The sequence below is a fragment of the Ostrea edulis genome, chromosome 10 (assembly GCF_947568905.1).
Source record: "Ostrea edulis chromosome 10, xbOstEdul1.1, whole genome shotgun sequence".
Taxonomy (NCBI): Eukaryota; Metazoa; Mollusca; class Bivalvia; order Ostreida; family Ostreidae; genus Ostrea; species Ostrea edulis.
Window position 1 is genome coordinate 29,199,277 of NC_079173.1, and position 22,824 is coordinate 29,222,100.

At 40.0% G+C, this 22,824-nt stretch overlaps 2 protein-coding genes across 2 annotated transcripts in view; both read right to left on the reverse strand.

Annotated features, from left to right (window-relative positions):
• Positions 1-22,824, reverse strand: part of LOC125674557 (uncharacterized) — a 412,455-nt gene that overhangs the window by 110,587 nt on the left and 279,044 nt on the right. The gene's annotated exons all lie outside the window — the stretch shown is intronic.
• Positions 1-22,824, reverse strand: part of LOC125665341 (mucin-17-like) — a 71,444-nt gene that overhangs the window by 33,151 nt on the left and 15,469 nt on the right. Inside the window, exons 12-22 of the mRNA XM_056150912.1 lie at positions 21,786-22,145; positions 19,874-20,959; positions 18,693-19,046; positions 12,780-15,743; positions 10,893-11,129; positions 10,054-10,325; positions 8,612-8,747; positions 7,856-8,023; positions 5,621-6,736; positions 3,148-4,395; positions 942-1,925 (exon numbers count right to left, since the gene is read on the reverse strand). Coding sequence (XP_056006887.1) covers positions 942-1,925; positions 3,148-4,395; positions 5,621-6,736; positions 7,856-8,023; positions 8,612-8,747; positions 10,054-10,325; positions 10,893-11,129; positions 12,780-15,743; positions 18,693-19,046; positions 19,874-20,959; positions 21,786-22,145 — 8,925 coding nt within the window. The remainder of the gene's footprint in view (positions 1-941; positions 1,926-3,147; positions 4,396-5,620; positions 6,737-7,855; positions 8,024-8,611; positions 8,748-10,053; positions 10,326-10,892; positions 11,130-12,779; positions 15,744-18,692; positions 19,047-19,873; positions 20,960-21,785; positions 22,146-22,824) is intronic.

Below are 22,824 nucleotides of genomic sequence, written 5' to 3' on the forward strand. Positions count from 1 at the left end.
CACAAAATCACCTAAACTACGCGATTCATCATCTTATCAGACGTAGTTATATGTAAAGATTGAAATTATGTTGGATCTGAATTAATACAAAGCGGAAGGAGATTGTAAAGTGCTTACAGGGTGGTGTAATTCAAAATAGTGCCATTATAACCCCATGGGTAATTAAGTACACATGGCTGATAATAAAGGATTTCTTGTAATTCCACAAGTACTCTTTACTTGTGACATGACGTTTCTAAGTTGTGCATCTGAAATGCCTCCAGGGATTTTATATCTGCATCTAACATTAACAATAGGAAATTCTTAAAGATTTGTCACTTGATGTATACCCATCCAAGATTAAAGCAAATTTGAATTCTATTACTGGTAATACTGCATCACATGTATAAATAGAGCCTTACTACACAAGCACCGACAATGAAATTGTTGGGTTGAAAGAAAAACTTCAAACCTGTTTTGAACTTTGCAATTGTTCTGATGAATTTATATTGCTAATGACTACACAAGGGGATTTCTTTACAGTTGTCACGGATATGCAATTTTGCAATCAAATTAGTTATTCGATAAGATTTGCCTTTAAATAGTCATCAATTCTCATCCATAATTCAAACTCTGGGTGAATGTTCCTAACGTTTACTGCTTTCAAACATCCAACAATCCTCTACCTTTAGGTAAAGGATATCATTATTATGGTCTATAATGTTCAAATTTGAAGTGAACTTAAAAGACATCTACTTTACTGCAGACATATTTTCTCCTCCCCACAAAAAATCAGAAATATCTGCGTTCTCCAAATGATGTAAATATTAAATGATGCAATTCATTTCACAACATATGCTTAGATCCGCCTATAAAAAGAATTACAAACAATTGGTAAACGTGCCAACGAACCTTATTGGTCAAGTGAGCGGAATGTAATGAGATCATTGAACAAAGTGTACCTGATGGAGTCACGCTTGGTGTAACAGATGGTGTGACACTTGGTGTAACTGATGGTGTGACGCTAGGTGTGACACTTGGAGTAACCGATGGTGTGACACTTGGTGTAACTGAGGGTGTGACGCTTGGTGTGACACTTGGAGTAACCGATGGTGTGACACTTGGTGTAACTGAGGGTGTGACACTTGGTGTTACAGATGGCGTTGGTGTGACGCTTGGTGTAACAGATGGAGTCACGCTGGGAGTAACACTTGGTGTTACAGATGGTGTTGGTGTGACGCTTGGTGTAACAGATGGAGTCAGGCTGGGAGTAACACTTGGAGTAACAGATGGTGTGACACTTGGAGTAACCGAGGGTGTGACACTTGGTGTAACTGATGGTGTGACGCTTGGTGTGACACTTGGAGTAACCGATGGTGTGACACTTGGTGTAACTGAGGGTGTGACACTTGGTGTTACAGATGGCGTTGGTGTGACGCTTGGTGTAACAGATGGAGTCACGCTGGGAGTAACACTTGGTGTAACAGATGGTGTTGGTGTAACGCTGGGTGTGACAGATGGAGTCACGCTGGGTGTAACACTTGGGGTAACCGATGGTGTGACGCTTGGAGTAACAGATGGTGTGACGCTAGGTGTAAGGCTTGGTGTAACAGATGGCGTGACACTTGGTGTTACAGATGGTGTTGGTGTGACGCTTGGTGTAACAGATGGAGTCACGCTGGGAGTAACACTTGGTGTAACAGATGGTGTTGGTGTAACGCTGGGTGTGACAGATGGAGTCACGCTGGGTGTAACACTTGGGGTAACCGATGGTGTGACACTTGGAGTAACAGATGGTGTGACGCTTGGTGTAACAGATGGAGTGACACTTGGTGTAACGGATGGTGTGACACTTGGTGTAACGGATGGTGTGACGCTTGGTGTCACAGATGGCGTTGGTGTAACGCTTGGTGTAACAGATGGTGTTGGAGTTACGCTTGGTGTGCCTATTCATTGAAGAAATGTTAGATACTGTATTAACTTTCTGACAAAGGATGAATAGATTTGATGTTTTCTTTTTCCCAGTAAAAGAGTAAGAGACATATGGGGTATAATGAACACCAAGGACAGAAAAAGGAGCCAATTGATGTGGAATTCACTCCAATTTACACGTGATTTGTAGCTGAGAATAAACAAAACAATTTACACCATACTTATACAAGCATAGTGGATAGTGAATTTACGTTGAATGGAAAGATGTTAGTCCTTTCAAGCCTTGTTGCATTACCACAAAATCACCTAAACTACGCGATTCATCATCTTTTCAGACGTAGTTATATGTAAAGATTGAAATTATGTTGGATCTGAATTAATACAAAGCGGAAGGAGATTGTAAAGTGCTTACAGGGTGGTGTAATTCAAAATAGTGCCATTATAACCCCATGGGTAATTAAGTACACATGGCTGATAATAAAGGATTTCTTGTAATTCCACAAGTACTCTTTACTTGTGACATGACGTTTCTAAGTTGTGCATCTGAAATGCCTCCAGGGATTTTATATCTGCATCTAACATTAACAATAGGAAATTCTTAAAGATTTGTCACTTGATGTATACCCATCCAAGATTAAAGCAAATTTGAATTCTATTACTGGTAATACTGCATCACATGTATAAATAGAGCCTTACTACACAAGCACCGACAATGAAATTGTTGGGTTGAAAGAAAAACTTCAAACCTGTTTTGAACTTTGCAATTGTTCTGATGAATTTATATTGCTAATGACTACACAAGGGGATTTCTTTACAGTTGTCACGGATATGCAATTTTGCAATCAAATTAGTTATTCGATAAGATTTGCCTTTAAATAGTCATCAATTCTCATCCATAATTCAAACTCTGGGTGAATGTTCCTAACGTTTACTGCTTTCAAACATCCAACAATCCTCTACCTTTAGGTAAAGGATATCATTATTATGGTCTATAATGTTCAAATTTGAAGTGAACTTAAAAGACATCTACTTTACTGCAGACATATTTTCTCCTCCCCACAAAAAATCAGAAATATCTGCGTTCTCCAAATGATGTAAATATTAAATGATGCAATTCATTTCACAACATATGCTTAGATCCGCCTATAAAAAGAATTACAAACAATTGGTAAACGTGCCAACGAACCTTATTGGTCAAGTGAGCGGAATGTAATGAGATCATTGAACAAAGTGTACCTGATGGAGTCACGCTTGGTGTAACAGATGGTGTGACACTTGGTGTAACTGATGGTGTGACGCTAGGTGTGACACTTGGAGTAACCGATGGTGTGACACTTGGTGTAACTGAGGGTGTGACGCTTGGTGTGACACTTGGAGTAACCGATGGTGTGACACTTGGTGTAACTGAGGGTGTGACACTTGGTGTTACAGATGGCGTTGGTGTGACGCTTGGTGTAACAGATGGAGTCACGCTGGGAGTAACACTTGGTGTTACAGATGGTGTTGGTGTGACGCTTGGTGTAACAGAAGGAGTCAGGCTGGGAGTAACACTTGGAGTAACAGATGGTGTGACACTTGGAGTAACCGAGGGTGTGACACTTGGTGTAACTGATGGTGTGACGCTTGGTGTGACACTTGGAGTAACCGATGGTGTGACACTTGGTGTAACTGAGGGTGTGACACTTGGTGTTACAGATGGCGTTGGTGTGACGCTTGGTGTAACAGATGGAGTCACGCTGGGAGTAACACTTGGTGTTACAGATGGTGTTGGTGTGACGCTTGGTGTAACAGATGGAGTCACGCTGGGAGTAACACTTGGAGTAACATATGGTGTGACACTTGGAGTAACCGAGGGTGTGACACTTGGTGTAACTGATGGTGTGACGCTTGGTGTGACACTTGGAGTAACCGATGGTGTGACACTTGGTGTAACTGAGGGTGTGACACTTGGTGTTACAGATGGCGTTGGTGTGACGCTTGGTGTAACAGATGGAGTCACGCTGGGAGTAACACTTGGTGTAACAGATGGTGTTGGTGTAACGCTGGGTGTGACAGATGGAGTCACGCTGGGTGTAACACTTGGGGTAACCGATGGTGTGACGCTTGGAGTAACAGATGGTGTGACGCTAGGTGTAAGGCTTGGTGTAACAGATGGCGTGACACTTGGTGTTACAGATGGTGTTGGTGTGACGCTTGGTGTAACAGATGGAGTCACGCTGGGAGTAACACTTGGTGTAACAGATGGTGTTGGTGTAACGCTGGGTGTGACAGATGGAGTCACGCTGGGTGTAACACTTGGGGTAACCGATGGTGTGACACTTGGAGTAACAGATGGTGTGACGCTTGGTGTAACAGATGGAGTGACACTTGGTGTAACGGATGGTGTGACACTTGGTGTAACGGATGGTGTGACGCTTGGTGTCACAGATGGCGTTGGTGTAACGCTTGGTGTAACAGATGGTGTTGGAGTTACGCTTGGTGTGCCTATTCATTGAAGAAATGTTAGATACTGTATTAACTTTCTGACAAAGGATGAATAGATTTGATGTTTTCTTTTTCCCAGTAAAAGAGTAAGAGACATATGGGGTATAATGAACACCAAGGACAGAAAAAGGAGCCAATTGATGTGGAATTCACTCCAATTTACACGTGATTTGTAGCTGAGAATAAACAAAACAATTTACACCATACTTATACAAGCATAGTGGATAGTGAATTTACGTTGAATGGAAAGATGTTAGTCCTTTCAAGCCTTGTTGCATTACAACAAAATCACCTAAACTACGCGATTCATCATCTTTTCAGACGTAGTTATATGTAAAGATTGAAATTATGTTGGATCTGAATTAATACAAAGCGGAAGGAGATTGTAAAGTGCTTACAGGGTGGTGTAATTCAAAATAGTGCCATTATAACCCCATGGGTAATTAAGTACACATGGCTGATAATAAAGGATTTCTTGCAATTCTACAAGTACTCTTTACTTGTGACATGACGTTTCTAAGTTGTGCATCTGAAATGCCTCCAGGGATTTTATATCTGCATCTAACATTAACAGTAGGAAATTCTTAAAGATTTGTCACTTGATGTATACCCATCCAAGATTAAAGCAAATTTGAATTCTATCACTGGTAATACTGCATCACATGTATAAATAGAGCCTTACTACACAAGCACCGACAATGAAATTGTTGGGTTGAAAGAAAAACTTCAAACCTGTTTTGAACTTTGCAATTGTTCTGATGAATTTATATTACTAATGACTACACAAGGGGATTTCTTTACAGTTGTCACGGATATGCAATTTTGCAATCAAATTAGTTATTCGATAAGATTTGCCTTTAAATAGTCATCAATTCTCATTCATAATTCAAATTCTGGGTAAATGTTCCTAACGTTTACTGCTTTCAAAAATCCAACAATCCTCTACCTTTAGGTAAAGGATATCATTATTGTGGTCTCTAATATTCAAATTTGAAGAAGTGAATTTAAAAGACATCTACTTTACTGCAGACATATTTTCTCCTCTCCACAAAAATTCAGAAATATCTCCGTATCCAAATGATATAAATATTAAATGATGCATTTCATTTCACAACCTAGGCTTACATCAGCCTATAAAAAAGAATTACAAACAATTCATCAACATGCCAACGAACCTTATTGGTCAAGTAATAAGAATGTAATAAGAGCATTGAACAAAGTGTACCTGATGGAGTCGCACTTGGTGTAACAGATGGTGTGACACTTGGTGTAACTGATGGTGTGACACTTGGAGTAACCGATGGTGTGACACTTGGTGTAACTGAGGGTGTGACACTTGGTGTTACAGATGGTGTTGGTGTGACGCTTGGTGTAGCAGATGAAGTCACGCTGGAAGTAACACTTGGAGTAACAGATGGTGTGACACTTGGAGTAACCGATGGTGTGACACTTGGTGTAACTGATGGTGTGACGCTTGGTGTTACACTTGGAGTAATCGATGGTGTGACACTTGGTGTTACAGATGGTGTTGGTGTGACGCTTGGTGTAACAGATGGAGTCACGCTGGGAGTAACACTTGGTGTAACAGATGGTGTCGGTGTAACGCTGGGTGTGACAGATGGAGTCACGCTGGGTGTAACACTTGGGGTAACCGATGGTGTGACACTTGGAGTAACCGATGGTGTAACACTTGGTGTAACTGATGGTGTGACGCTTGGTGTGACACTTGGAGTAACCGATGGTGTGACACTTGGTGTTACAGATGGTGTTGGTGTGACGCTTGGTGTAACAGATGGAGTCACGCTGGGAGTAACACTTGGTGTAACAGATGGTGTTGGTGTAACGCTGGGTGTGACAGATGGAGTCACGCTGGGTGTAACACTTGGGGTAACCGATGGTGTGACACTTGGAGTAACAGATGGTGTGACACTTGGTGTGACGCTTGGTGTAACTGATGGTGTGACACTTGGTGTTACAGATGGTGTTGGTGTGATGCTTGGTGTAACAGATGGAGTCACGCTGGGAGTAACACTTGGTGTAACAGATGGTGTCGGTGTAACGCTGGGTGTGACAGATGGAGTCACGCTGGGTGTAACACTTGGGGTAACTGATGGTGTGACACTTGGAGTAACAGATGGTGTGACACTTGGTGTAACGGATGGTGTGACACTTGGTGTTACAGATGGTGTAACTGATGGTGTGACGCTTGGTGTCACAGATGGGGTTGGTGTTACGCTTGGTGTACCTGAGGGTGTGACACTTGAAGTAGCTGAAGGTGTTACACTTGGGGTAACTGATGGTGTTGATTGAGTAGGGATTGTTATGCTTGGTGTTGGTGATACTGCAATATTGATCGCACCTGTTTAGTTCGCCTTGTTTGCTTAAAATACTATTGTATTAGTAGTATAGGCTATAGTATAAATGACTGCAAAATGACAATTATTGAAGAACGTATATGCTTATTTCTAATATATACACAAGAAAGATAAATCAATGCTACGAGCAAAATATCCATGCTTAAATCGTACATTTAAGAAAATAAACTAACCATTGTTGGTAGGTATTCGTGGTTGTTGTTTTTTCGATGATCAAGAAATATGTATAGATTTTGACGTCATACATTAGTTAAACATTGCGTCACGTTGATAATATAGCTAAACTATTCCGTAGAGAAATAAAGAAATTAAAAATTCGATATGTATTATTAAAATGTATTTTAAATACTATCTGACTTATGTCTTAGCGGCTGTACTTGTCTTTCACACCCTGCTCCTCCATTTGTAGATTATATTGCTGCCAAGTCCATGAAAGTTTGTTTTTAAATTTACAATATCATATGTGACTGCATTTAGGAATACATATTCATAATTAATCTTGCGAATTGAGGGTCTTAAAACAGACAGTACCTTGATATGACAGGAAATGTCCAAGGAATATCATTCAAATAAACGATTGCATTTTGGACACATTTCAGTTATTAATAAGCAGAAAGTATACAAAAGTTTCAATGCTGTTAAACATTTTCGTCCACTATGAGCACCTTAGATATAATTAATATCACTATGTCTTTATGTATCATTTTCGGATATCTATTTCTATAATAGAAAAATTATGTATCTACATTAATAAAGCAAACGCTGGGATTAGAAGGGCTTAGCTTTGCAAATAAAGGGTGAGTGAAAAACAGATGAAAACAAATTCTGAGATAAGGTTTACTTTTTAATAAATATGTTACATTTTCATATTTATATGATGAAAAGCTTGCAAGAGTATTCCTAAATTGTCATTTTACAATCATTTGAAAATCAAGTTAGATAGGATGATACAATTCACCATCACTCCACCACACTATAGAAACTCATAGCAATATTTCATGCTTTAATAAAAAATGAAATTAACAAATAAATAGGAACTTAATTCAAGAATTTCGGTAACATTTATGAAAAGAAAAACAACTGACCTGAAGAAGGTGTTGTTATGGATGGGGTGGAGACCTTTGTTGCCGGTGTAGACGGGACTGTGATAGATGTGGTTCCACTTGGTGTTGATCCACTTGGAGTGGTTATTGGTGTCGATTCAGTTGCTTCAGTTGTAGATGGTGGGGTTTGAGGTTTAACACTAGTTGTTCCTGTCCAAAGAAATTGATTGTACCACCATATTCTCTCTCTCTCTCTCTCTCTCTCTCTCTCTCTCTCTCTCTCTCTCTCTCTCTCTCTCTCTCTCTCTCTCTCTCTCTCTCAAGTCATTAATCATGTCACAATAACAAACATGTAAACATTCAATATGAAATTATTGGTCGATACCTTTAAAGACACAGTTGATATTGAGTTAGAATTTACAGCTGAAGCAACCGGTTCAAGAGAGAATTTACAGTCAGTCACGATTGATCTCTTTTATGATCAGTAAAAAAAAAACAACATGCGATCTAGGGATTTTTTAGTCTGTCATTAAAATCATTTGCCGTATATACATTTAATCCCTGTTCTTTGATCTTTTCTATCAAGTGATGTTAGATGAAATACATGTATACCTGAATTCTGAAAATCTCTTCTGTGAAAACATATATTATTTCTAGATCAGAAAAACTATCAATGCACACAATTGGATATAGACTCTAATATTCGAGCTAAAAGACTATTCCTAAAATTGTTACCATTACTGTGTTTTCAATAGTATTATATAAACGTCTACATCTATAAGTAGATCATATCCTTACCAGTTTCGAAACATGCGCGTAGATCAAGCTCCACTACATAGCCTTGGTTAATATCAATCTTTTCCAGGAGAGTGATGGTCACTTGATCTGCTATTGTCCCCGAAGGGAAAACCAATGAGTTCGAGTCTGTTACTTCCTAAAAACAAGAGAGGACAAAGGGTTTTATGTGCAGGGGGAAATACTTCACAAATTGACCCGATACCTTAACTCAGTTCGATATATCATTTTCTGTTTGCAACATATACATAATTAGGAAAAATTATCAACACTCGCCATCAACTTTTGATACCCCATCAAATCAACGTATTACTGCAGAAATATATCATCGCACGTTTTGAAGCCTAACTGTGGTTCTCCTACTTTAATGGCATTGTGATCGCGCGTACTTGTCTCGGAAAGAACATGTCGGTGTTGTAATATCAAATATTAAATCAAAATGAATAGAAATGCACGGATGTATAATCATCTACATACAATACCAATTTTACCTTACATTTGGAGGCTTCTACAATATTTATTAAAATTGAAGTCCTCTATTGAAGAGGAATTTGAATGATTTCTTTCCGGATAATGCAGGCCATACTATTAAATTTGAGCTGTATGGAATGACTCCCATGAAAAGGTTAAATATACCGAACATTTATCAATGTCATAACTCCTATAAAGAATACAAGAATACGAGTAGGACAAACGCGGAGCCTCGAGCATACCAGAGGTGGAATTGGGTACATAAGAGGAGTAAGCATCCTCTGTTTACCGGTCACACACGCCGGTGGGGTCTATATCCTGATTAGGTAAACAGAGTAATCCGTAGTAAAATCAGTGTGTAAAAGACGGTCTCAATAGGCATGAAAAATGTTAAATAGCATTTTATCCAATGACAGGTTGTATTGGTAAAATTACCCATTAGTTTTTGATAAGTCTTTTAAGGAGGTACTCTACATCGTCATAATAGCTGACTTCCTTTTAAAACATGGATGAAAATTAAAATATCAGCAATATTTGTCCATTCATTTTAAAAACTATCGCCTAACTGAATAGCTCAATAAGTTAGCACGTCGACTGCTGAACTGTAGATCGTGTGTTCGAGTCCAGCAGGGGTTTTAAATTTTTTTCAGATTGTTTTCTACTTAAACTGTATTTTTTGACTAAATAAAGTAAATTTGAAAGTTTTCAATTTCAAAATATTGTTGTACATATCCTCCACTTTTCATCCACATCAAATTTCTCTGGTGTAGCATACCTCCTTAATAGGTCCAATTAGGTTTTCGGCATGTCTATTTATCTAAAATCAAGTCTTTAAACTTCCTTTAATCTAGGGACAGTACTTGCAAAAAATTATTTTCAAATTACTCAAGTTTTGTGTTAAACAGATGACTCATGTCTAAATAGACGACAAATAATGTTTTAATAAAGAAAACTGTAATGAGCTGATACAGTACCGTGTAGAGAGTGGCCGAGATCTCAGTAGATTTCTTCAGATACACTTCAAATTTTTTGATATTTGAGGGTGATCCCAAATCAATGGAGCCCAACTCAGTGTCACCAGGCAAATCAATTGTTATTGTAAATGTTGAAATTCCAACTGGTACAACGAGCGACTCATTTCTAAGCTTGTCCACCTCCGACTGAAGGGATGGTTCGCTTAATGTTATATAGTTGCTAGGAATAATGGCAGAATCAAGCATTCCATTCACTTCAAGACAAGGATTTCCTGCCATGGAAAAAAATTAAATTTAATTAGAATTTCAAATACAATAGTTTCGTAGTTTCACTCTAACATTTAACGAAACTCTAGTTGAATAACATAAACTTAGAACGCTGTTAGAGTTCTTAGTCGTTGTATATCGATACGTATGTGTGATAGTGTTAGAATGGTAAATTGATTGATTGTATCTTGTTTAATATTCCTCTTGAGAATATTTCACTCATATGGAGACGTCACCATTACCGGTGAAGGGCTGCAAAATTTAGGCATATGTTCGGCGCTTACAGCCATTGAGCAGGGAGGGATCTTTATCGTGCCACTCCTGCTGTGACACGGGGCCTCGGTTTTTGCGGTCTCATCCGAAGGACCGACCCATTTAGTCGCCTCTAATGACAAACAAGGGGCACTGAGGACCCTTTCTAACCGGGATCCCCACGGGATAGAATGGAAAAAGAGAGGAAGAAATATATAATTTCAACGTCCCGCTTGAGAATTTTTCACTCATATGAAGACGTCTATATATGTGTATGAAAATTATGCATGCTTTGAATCATTTCCAACAACCATATGAACCTGTTGTTGATCTTGGAGTAGTAGATAAGGTTGTAGTGCCACTTGGGGTACCCGATGGTGTTACACTTGGTGTAGCAGATGGCGTTGGCGTTCCGCTCGGTGTGACACTCGGAGTACCTGATGGTGTTGGTGTAACGCTTGGTGTAACAGAGGGAGTCACACTGGGTGTGACACTTGGAGTAACTGATGGTGTGACACCTGGAGTAGCTGATGGTGTTGGAGTTATACTTGGAGTACCTATTTATGACGGAAACGATACACAAAAATCATGCTCTGTGTAAATGACATGAAGCGTGATGAAAGGGGAAGATAACGAACAGTGATCAATCTATAAGCTAATATAAGGAATACAAAATAAAGTATTGGGCAAACACGGACCCATGAACATACAATAGGTGGGATCAGGTGCCTAGGAGAAGTAAGCACACCCTGTCAACCGGTCACACCGGCCTTGCGCCCTATGTCTTAATGAGGTAAACGGAGTACTCCGTAGTCAAACTTAGTGTGTCAAGAACGGCCTATCAATATATTTTTCACAGTAAAAGAGAGAGAGAGTTTCAGTTTTGGAGTGAGAACAAAATATTTAGCATGAATATAACAAAAATCTTTTATGATTGATTGATGTCCACTTTACCCATCATCTGGTCAGTTGTACAATACACTAAATGCATTACAATATAGGGAATAATAAGATTATTATAGAACCTAAACGAATTGACTCCTTACGAAATGAACAGATTCTGTGACAGTTATAGTCACAAACCATATTCGTTTGAAAAAGTATTCGGATGCAAAGTTGTATCGATTGCGAATGTGTCCAACATGGATTAATAATCCCTGTTGAATAATGTTAAATTCTTTACAAAATGCTGTGGTTACGAAATAGTATGGTTAAAACTTCATCGACTATGATTTAGATATTGTTTTGACGAAAGTGTTTTCCTGCCATTCATAATGCATGCTTTTCAAACCACATAGTCAATGAAATCCCTAAATCCATCTAACATCAACTGTATAGGGCTCACAGTGGGGTGTGACTGGTCGACAGAGGATGCTTACTCCCCCTACGCATCTGATCCCTAGTATATCCATTGTTTGTTCAACTCTCTATTTTCTATTACTTATAGTAGTTATGATATTGATCTCTCTTCGATATCTTCACCTTGCATGTAGCAGTAAAGGTTTGACAACTGTCACCAAATCCAAAATTCCCATTTCAAAATTTAGCACCTAATGCAGCAAATTTTCAAAACCTCAGTTGATACAGAACTGAGATTGAAATCCTTGCATTTCGAAAAGAAATATTCAGTCATTTGTCTGAGTCCTATTATTGTGCTAATAAATGTATCTGTCTAATGACATCACGATGAAACATTTTTCAAGTTGTCGTGGATATGCAGTTTTCATTCAAAGTGGGTATTCAATTGCTTTCATAGGGTCATCGAATTTCTATCATAATAAAAAAAAAACTCTCGGTGAAGCCTCCTAGCTCTTATTTCGAACGTCTACGTAACAATGTATTGCATAACAGCACTAATTCATTAATCTTAAAGTATGCACCAGCATTAAGTTTTAGAACAGAAACCATATTAATGCTATCTATATACGTATAAATATATACACTAGCAATTCAACAACCCCTTATACACATTAATAACATTTAATATTTAACGAGTATAGATAGGACATTTGCGATTTAAAAAAGACATATTTTCTCCTTCCTAAAAATCGTTTCCAAAGGCATTCCATTCAAACTGATCCAATTCATTTCACAAAGTATGATGTTTACATTAACCTTAAAAGAATTCAAAGCAAACGATAAACAGTCAGCCAACCTCAGTAGTCAAGTAAGCACAATGTAATAAAAGAACATTCATTAAAGTGTACCTGATGGCGTCACACTTGGTGTAACAGATGGTGTTGGTGTGACACTTGGTGTTACAGATGGAGTTACGCTAGGAGTAACTGATGGTGTAGGTGTAACACTGGGCGTAACACTTGGAGTAACTGATGGTGTGACACTTGGTGTAACTGATGGTGTGACGCTTGGTGTAACCGATGGTGTGACACTTGGTGTAACTGATGGTGTGACACTTGGTGTTACAGATGGCGTTGGTGTGACGCTTGGTGTAACAGATGGAGTCACGCTGGGAGTAACGCTTGGGGTAACAGACGGTGTGACACTTGGTGTAACTGATGGTGTGACGCTTGGAGTAACCGATGGTGTTACACTTGGTGTTACAGATGGCGTTGGTGTAACGCTTGGTGTAACAGATGGAGTCATGCTGGGAGTAACACTTGGTGTTACAGATGGTGTTGGTGTAACACTGGGTGTGACAGATGGAGTCAAGCTTGGAGTAACACTTGGGGTAACAGATGGTGTAACACTTGGAGTAACTGATGGTGTGACACTTGGTGTAACTGATGGTGTGACACTTGGTGTTACAGATTGCGTTGGTGTGACGCTTGGTGTAACAGATGGAGTCACGCTGGGAGTAACGCTTGGAGTAACAGACGGTGTGACACTTGGTGTAACTGATGGTGTGACGCTTGGTGTAACCGATGGTGTGACACTTGGTGTAACTGATGGTGTGACACTTGGTGTTACAGATGGCGTTGGTGTGACGCTTGGTGTAACAGATGGAGTCACGCTGGGAGTAACGCTTGGGGTAACAGACGGTGTGACACTTGGTGTAACTGATGGTGTGACGCTTGGAGTAACCGATGGTGTTACACTTGGTGTTACAGATGGCGTTGGTGTAACGCTTGGTGTAACAGATGGAGTCACGCTGGGAGTAACACTTGGGGTAACAGATGGTGTAACACTTGGAGTAACAGATGGTGTGACACTCGGTGTAACCGATGGTGTGATACTTGGTGTTACAGATGGTGTTGGTGTAACGCTCGGTGTGCCAGTTGGTGTCACGCTAGGAGTAACACTTGGTGTAACAGATGGAGTCAAGCTGGGTGTAACACTTGGGGTAACAGAGGGTGTAACACTTGGGGTTACAGATGGTGTTGGTGTAATGCTTGGTGTGATAGATGGAGTCACGCTAGGAGTAACACTTGGAGTAACCGATGGCGTGACACTTGGTGTCACTGATGGTGTTGGTGTAACGCTTGGTGTAACGCTAGGTGTAACACTTGGAGTAACCGATGGTGTGACACTTGGAGTAACTGATGGTGTGACACTTGGAGTAACAGATGGTGTGACACTTGGAGTAACCGATGGTGTGACACTTGGTGTTACAGATGGTGTGGGTGTAACGCTTGGTGTTACACTTGGAGTACTTGATGCAGTCACGCTAGGAGTTGCAGATGGTGTTGGTGTAACGCTTGGTGTGACAGATGGCGTGACACTTGGTGTAACTGATGGTGTGATACTTGGTGTAACAGATGGAGTTGGTGTGGCACTTGGTGTAACCGATGGTGTGACACTTGGTGTTACAGATGGTGTTGGTGTAACGCTTGGTGTTACAGATGGAGTCACACTGGGTGTAACACTTGGAGTAACCGATGGCGTGACACTTGGTGTCACTGATGGTGTTGGTGTAACGCTTGGAGTGACGCTTGGTGTAACAGATGGAGTCACGCTGGGAGTAACACTTGGTGTAACAGATGGTGTTGGTGTAACGCTGGGTGTGACTGATGGAGTCACGCTGGGTGTAACACTTGGAGTAACCGATGGTGTGACACTTGGTGTAACTGATGGTGTGACGCTTGGTGTGACACTTGGAGTAACTGATGGTGTAACTGATGGTGTGGCACTTGTTGTAACACTTGGAGTAACTGATGGTGTGACACTTGGTGTTACAGATGGTGTTGGTGTAACGCTTGGAGTAACAGATGGTGTGACACTTGGTGTTACGGATGGCGTTGGTGTAACGCTTGGTGTGATACTTGGAGTAACTGATGGTGTGATACTTGGAGTAACCGATGGTGTGACACTTGGAGTAACCGATGGTGTGACACTTGGTGTTACAGATGGTGTTGGTGTAACACTGGGTGTGACAGATGGAGTCACGCTGGGTGTAACACTTGGGGTAACAGATGGTGTGACACTTGGTGTAACTGATGGTGTGACACTTGGTGTAACCGATGGTGTGATACTTGGTGTAACAGATGGAGTTGGTGTGGCACTTGGTGTAACCGATGGTGTGACACTTGGTGTTACAGATGGTGTTGGTGTAACGCTTGGTGTTACAGATGGAGTCACACTGGGTGTAACACTTGGAGTAACCGATGGCGTGACACTTGGTGTCACTGATGGTGTTGGTGTAACGCTTGGAGTGACGCTTGGTGTAACAGATGGAGTCACGCTGGGAGTAACACTTGGGGTAACAGATGGTGTTGGTGTAACGCTGGGTGTGACTGATGGAGTCACGCTGGGTGTAACACTTGGAGTAACCGATGGTGTGACACTTGGTGTAACTGATGGTGTGACGCTTGGTGTGACACTTGGAGTAACTGATGGTGTAACTGATGGTGTGGCACTTGTTGTAACACTTGGAGTTACTGATGGTGTGACACTTGGTGTTACAGATGGTGTTGGTGTAACGCTTGGAGTAACAGATGGTGTGACACTTGGTGTTACGGATGGCGTTGGTGTAACGCTTGGTGTGATACTTGGAGTAACCGATGGTGTGACACTTGGAGTAACCGATGGTGTGACACTTGGTGTTACAGATGGTGTTGGTGTAACACTGGGTGTGACAGATGGAGTCACGCTGGGTGTAACACTTGGGGTAACAGATGGTGTGACACTTGGTGTAACTGATGGTGTGACACTTGGTGTAACCGATGGTGTGATACTTGGTGTAACAGATGGTGTTGGAGTAATACTTGGTGTGCCTATTCATTGAAGAGATAATATATACAGCATTAACGTAATAATAATTTGATGAAGAATGGCATTTGATATTTTCTATTTAAAAAAGAAAGATACACATAGGCATTGCATATACCAGGAGGAGAACGAGTAGTCATTACTTTACACATGATTTGTTGCTGAAAATAAACAGAGCAATTTACACCATATTTATTCAACCATAGTGGATAGGGAATTAACAATCGGAAAGGAATCATTTCTTTCATCCTTGAATGAATGGAAAATATTTCCCCAAACTCATATGCACTACACGATTCATGAAGTTTTTGGACGCAGTAGTACCGATCGAACGTGTTTTAGATATGAATTCATAACAAAAGGCCCATGGCCACATCGCTCATCACATGAGTCACCTTGGTGCATATTTAAAGATTTCACCTATATATTCGCATCTAAAAGTTTGATCCCCATTTTAGATCAAACCTACCCCCGTTGGCATGATTTTGTATACAATCTTTAATCTGCATTCTCAAGAAGCTTTTATGTAAATGTAAATTCTCCTGGCCCAGTGGTTCTTAAGAAAATGATTTTAAAAGAGTTTCCAAATGTATTTGTATGTAAAACTTTGACCCCCTACTGGGGCCCACCCTACCCCCGTGGTCCGTTATGTCAACAGAATTGAATCTCCAGTATATTAGAAAGCTTTAATGTAAATGTAAAGTTATCTGGCCTAATGGTTCTTCAGAAAAAGTTTAAAGATCTTCACTACATATCTATATGTACACATTTCATCCCCTATTATGACCCCACCCTTCCCACTGGGGGGGACATGATTTTAACAAACTTGAATCTGCATTATGTCAGAAAGCTTTCATGTAAATGTAAACTCCTCTGGACCAATGCTTCTTGAGAAGAAAACCTTTCAAGATTTTCCTTATATATTTGTGTGTAAACCTTTGATTCCCCTTCGTCGTCTCCCCTTCCCGGGGGGGGGGGGGGGGCGTGATGTTAACAAACTTGAACTTGCATTATGTCAGGGAGCTGTCATGTAAACTTTTCAGGCTCAGTGAATCTTGAGACAATATTTCAAAAGATTTTCCCTATATATTTATATGTAAAACTTTAATACCTTATTGCAACCCCATCATATCCTTGAGGGTCATGATTTTAACAAACTTGAATCTGTACTATATCAGGAAGCTGCCATATATGCAAAGGAGAACAATTTATTTTCTGCATAAAAGATGCCTATGTCTGATAACTTATGAAAATGATAACTTTTAGGGAGAATTTTGCAGTACTGTATTCGAGATATATTGCCCCAAACTTCATGAAATAAAATAATTTGCTTAAAATTACCACAATGTTGCAATAAATGCTCAAATGTGATATAAAGCACAACCATGAATCCAGTACATTATGACATCAATTTTAGAATATCACCATGAAGATTAAATATTGAGAATTTTTCACTTCTCCTGACCTGTCCTGATATCTCCAAACAAACATATCTTAAATACCAGACTATCAATTTTCAACATACTTTATATATCATAAGAGGGATATGCTTGTGATGAAAGGTGAAGATAACGAACAGTGATCAATCTCATAACTCATATAAGCAATACAAAATATGTAGTTGGGCAAACACGGACCCCTGGACACACCAGAGGTGGAATGAGGTGCCTAGGAGGAGTACGCATCGCCTGTCAACCGGTAACAACCGCCGTGAGCCCTATATCCTGATCAGGTAAACGTAGTTATCCGTAGTCAAAATCAGTGTGCCAAGAACGGCCTAACAATCTGTATGAAACATGTCAGACAACATTTGACCCAATGATAGGTTGTATTGACCAACTAAATCGTTATAACGACCGTAGAATTTGCGAAATGCTTACTTCAATCGAGACTGTTGAAATCCCTGAATTAGTTTCAAGATGGAAACATTGTTTACACTAAGTTTACTATATTTAGTTAAACCCTGTCGTGAAAGTAAACAGACGACAAAATTTAAGACCGTCAAAAATGTGCCAATTGAGGGATAAAACTATTCAAAAGAAGGATACAAAGGTGACGATAAAAACCTGCTCACACGCTCTACTACACTAGAACTCAAACTTCATCACTGTCATAGGCTTACAGATATGACCCTGGTTGAACTGTGTTCACGGCATGACGTCAGAGTTGGAAAAGCAAGATAAATTATAAACCTGACATTTAGAATTTTTTAACTACATTCACCCTCATTCATTCTCAATGTGCACATAGTATGCTAAGTACTTCGTTACTAGCTTGAAAATACGGATGCATATTTAATTACCGTGATAAAATTTAGAAATGAAAGGATTATCTCCCTCACGCATATCTCTTAGACGAATTTGACTCCACTTTTTTGGCACACTGTTTTGCCATATAATAGCTCTAAAACTTCATTGTTATTTCGGATTTCAAACATTTCGGTCGAGCATCACTGAAGAGACATTATTTGTCGAAATGCACATCTGGTGAATCAAAATTGTACCGTATAAGTTTTACATACAATATCATTTTTATTACCAAATAGATTGTCAAGTCTTAGATTATCAATTTCTTTCACCAATGTTTTCAAATAAATATTCAGAGACTGTTACTAGATAATTAAATGAGAGAGAGAGAGAGAGAGAGAGAGAGAGAGAGAGAGAGAGAGAGAGAGAGAGAGAGAGAGAGAATTTGGGATTTCTTCCTTTCGAATTGAATTGAATGGAAAATATTGCCAAAAACAGATCTCATTTATTGCAGACAGACATATTTTATCCTCCCTACTAAAATGCTTCTCATGCCAAAATGCTATCAGCACTTTATGATCCATTTCATTTCGCCACCAATGAATAAATACTCCTTGAAAAAGAATCTTAAACATCCCATCAAATGGACAGTGAATATTATGGGTCAAGTGAGTGCAATGTAATAAGACAGCATTGACCAAAGTCTACCTGATGGAGTCACACTTGGTGTAACACTTGGTGTAACAGATGGAGTTGGTGTGGCACTTGGTGTTGCAGATGGAGTCACGCTAGGAGTGATTGATGGTGTAGGTGTAACGCTGGGTGTAACACTTGGTGTAAAAGATGGAGTCACGCTGGGTGTAACACTTGGTGTAACAGAAGGTGTGACACTTGGTGTAACTGATGGTGTGACACTTGGAGTAACCGATGGTGTGACACTTGGTGTAACTGATGGTGTGACGCTTGGTGTGACACTTGGAGTAACCGATGGTGTGACACTTGGTGTAACCGATGGTGTGACACTTGGTGTGACAGATGGTGTTGGTGTAATGCTTGGTGTGGCTTTTTATTGAAGAAAAGAGATATACAGCATTAACTAACTATTAATTGGACGAATAATGCCATTTGATATTTTGTTTTTCACGGTTAAAGTGAAAGAGACATATAGGGTAAGGTGTACACCAATGAAAGAAGAAGTCATATTATAAAAAAAACCATTCTAACTTTACTCATGATTTCTTCTTCGTAATAAACAGAACAAAGTACACCATATTTTATCAAGGAAAGTGAAAGGTGAAGATAAGGAGCAGAGGAACTGTAATCAATCTCGTAACTCCTATAAAGAATACAAATTACACAGTTGGACAAAAAGAGATATCGGGCACACCAGAGGTGGATTGATGTACATAGGAGGAATAAGCATCCTCTACTGACCGCTCACACCCCCAATGAGACATATAGTTTGATCAGGTAATTGGATTTATCGGTAGTCAAAATCACTGTGTTAAGAACGGCCTAACAATCAATATTAAAGACGTCAGATAGCATTTGACCCAATGATAGTTTGTATTGGCAAACTACATAGTTATAAAGACCGTAGAATTTGGATAGTATATTAACAATGAATCGGAAAGGAACTCTTCTTTACCAACTTAATTCAATGGAAAATCTTCCCCCAAACAGATTGGATTTCTTGCACACCTATTTTATCCTCCCTACTAAAATGCCTCTCATGCCAAACTGTTATCAGCACTAAATGATCAATTTCATTTCGCCACCAATCAATAAATACTCCTTGAAAAAGAATCTTAAACATCCCATCAAATGGACAGTGAATCTTATGGGTCAAGTGAGTGCAATGTAATAAGAGCGTATTGAACAAAGTGTACCTGATGGAGTCACGCTTGGTGTAACACTTGGTGTAACAGATGGAGTTGGTGTGGCACTTGGTGTTACAGATGGAGTCACGCTAGGAGTGACTGATGGTGTAGGTGTAACGCTGGGTGTAACACTTGGTGTAACAGATGGAGTCAAGCTGGGTGTAACACTTGGTGTAATAGAAGGTGTGACACTTGGTGTAATTGATGGTGTGACACTTGGAGTAACCGATGGTGTGACACTTGGTGTAACCGATGGTGTTGGTGTAACGCTTGGTGTGACACTTGGAGTAACCGATGGTGTGACACTTGGTGTGACAGATGGTGTTGGTGTAACGCTTGGTGTGACACTTGGTGTAACAGATGGAGTTGGTGTGGCACTTGGTGTTGCAGATGGAGTCACGCTAGGAGTGACTGATGGTGTAGGTGTAACGCTGGGTGTAACACTTGGTGTAACAGATGGAGTCACGCTGGGTGTAACACTTGGTGTAACAGAAGGTGTGACACTTGGTGTAACTGATGGTGTGACACTTGGAGTAACTGATGGTGTGACACTTGGTGTGACACTTGGAGTAACCGATGGTGTGACACTTGGTGTAACTGATGGTGTGACGCTTGGTGTGACACTAGGAGTAACCGATGGTGTGACACTTGGTGTAACCGATGGTGTTGGTGTAACGCTTGGTGTGACACTTGGAGTAACCGATGGTGTGACACTTGGTGTGACAGATGGTGTTGGTGTAACGCTTGGTGTGACACTTGGTGTAACAGATGGAGTTGGTGTGGCACTTGGTGTTGCAGATGGAGTCACGCTAGGAGTTACTGATGGTGTAGGTGTAACGCTGGGTGTAACACTTGGTGTAACAGATGGAGTCACGCTGGGTGTAACACTTGGTGTAACAGAAGGTGTGACACTTGGTGTAACTGATGGTGTGACACTTGGAGTAACTGATGGTGTGACACTTGGTGTGACACTTGGAGTAACCGATGGTGTGACGCTTGGTGTAACTGATGGTGTGACGCTTGGTGTGACACTAGGAGTAACCGATGGTGTGACACTTGGTGTGACAGATGGTGTTGGTGTAACGCTTGGTGTGGCTTTTTATTGAAGAAAAGAGATATACAGCATTAACTTACCATTAATTGGACGAATAATGCCATTTGATATTTTGTTTTTCACGGTTAAAGTGAAAGAGACATATAGGGTACGGTGTACACCAGTGAAAGAAGAAGTCATATTAAAAAGAAACCATCCCAACTTTACTCATGATTTCTTCTTCGTAATAAACAGAACAAAGTACACCATATTTTATCAAGGAAAGTGAAAGGTGAAGATAAGGAGCAGAGGAACTGTAATCAATCTCGTAACTCCTATAAAGAATACAAATTACACAGTTGGACAAAAAGGGATATCGGGCACACCAGATGTGGAATGATGTGCATAGGAGGAGTAAGCATCCTCTAACGACAGCTCACACCCGCCAATGAGACATATAGTTTGATCAGGTAAATGGATGTATCGGTAGTCAAAATCACTGTGTTAAGAACGGCCTAACAATCAATATTAAACACGTCAGATAGCATTTGACCCAATGATAGTTTGTATTGGCAAACTACATAGTTATAAAGACCGTAGAATTTGGATAGTATATTAACAATGAATCGGAAAGGAACTCTTCTTTACCAACTTAATTCAATGGAAAATCTTCCCTAAACAGATTGGATTTCTTCAAGACCTATTTTATCCTCCCTACTAAAATGCCTCTCATGCCAAAATGCTATCAGCACTAAATGATCCATTTCATTTCGCCACCAATGGATAAATACTCCTTGAAAAAGAATCTTAAACATCCCATTAAATGGACAGTGAATCTTATGGGTCAAGTGAGTGCAATGTAATAAGAGCGCATTGAACAAAGTGTACCTGATGGAGTCACGCTTGGTGTCACAGATGGAGTTGGTGTGGCACTTGGTGTTGCAGATGGAGTCACGCTAGGAGTTACTGATGGTGTAGGTGTAACGCTGGGTGTAACACTTGGTGTTGCAGATGGAGTCACGCTGGGTGTAACACTTGGTGTAACAGAAGGTGTGACACTTGGTGTAACTGATGGTGTGACACTTGGAGTAACCGATGGTGTGACACTTGGTGTAACTGATGGTGTGACGCTTGGTGTGACACTTGGTGTAACCGATGGTGTTGGTGTAACGCTTGGTGTGACACTTGGAGTAACCGATGGTGTGACACTTGGTGTGACAGATGGTGTTGGTGTAACGCTTGGTGTGGCTTTTTATTGAAGAAAAGAGATATACAGCATTAACTAACTATTAATTGGACGAATAATGCCATTTGATATTTTGTTTTTCACGGTTAAAGTGAAAGAGACATATAGGGTAAGGTGTACACCAGTGAAAGAAGAAGTCATATTAAAAAGAAACCATTCCAACTTTACTCATGATTTCTTCTTCGTAATAAACAGAACAATGTACACCATATTTTATCAAGGAAAGTGAAAAGTGAAGATAAGGAACAGTGGAACTGTAATCAATCTCGTAACTCCTATAAAGAATACAAATTACACAGTTGGACAAAAAGGCATATCGGGCACACCAGAGGTGGAATGATGTACATAGGAGGAGTAAGCATCCTCTAACGACAGCTCACAACCCCCAATGAGACATATAGTTTGATCAGGTAAATGGATTTATCGGTAGTCAAAATCACTGTGTTAAGAACGGCCTAACAATCAATATTAAACACGTCAGATAGCATTTGACCCAATGATAGTTTGTATTGGCAAACTACATAGTTATAAAGACCGTAGAATTTGGATAGTATATTAACAATGAATCGGAAAGGAACTCTTCTTTACCAACTTAATTCAATGGAAAATCTTCCCCCAAACAGATTGGATTTCTTCAAGACATATTTTATCCTCCCTACTAAAATGCCTCTCATGCCAAAA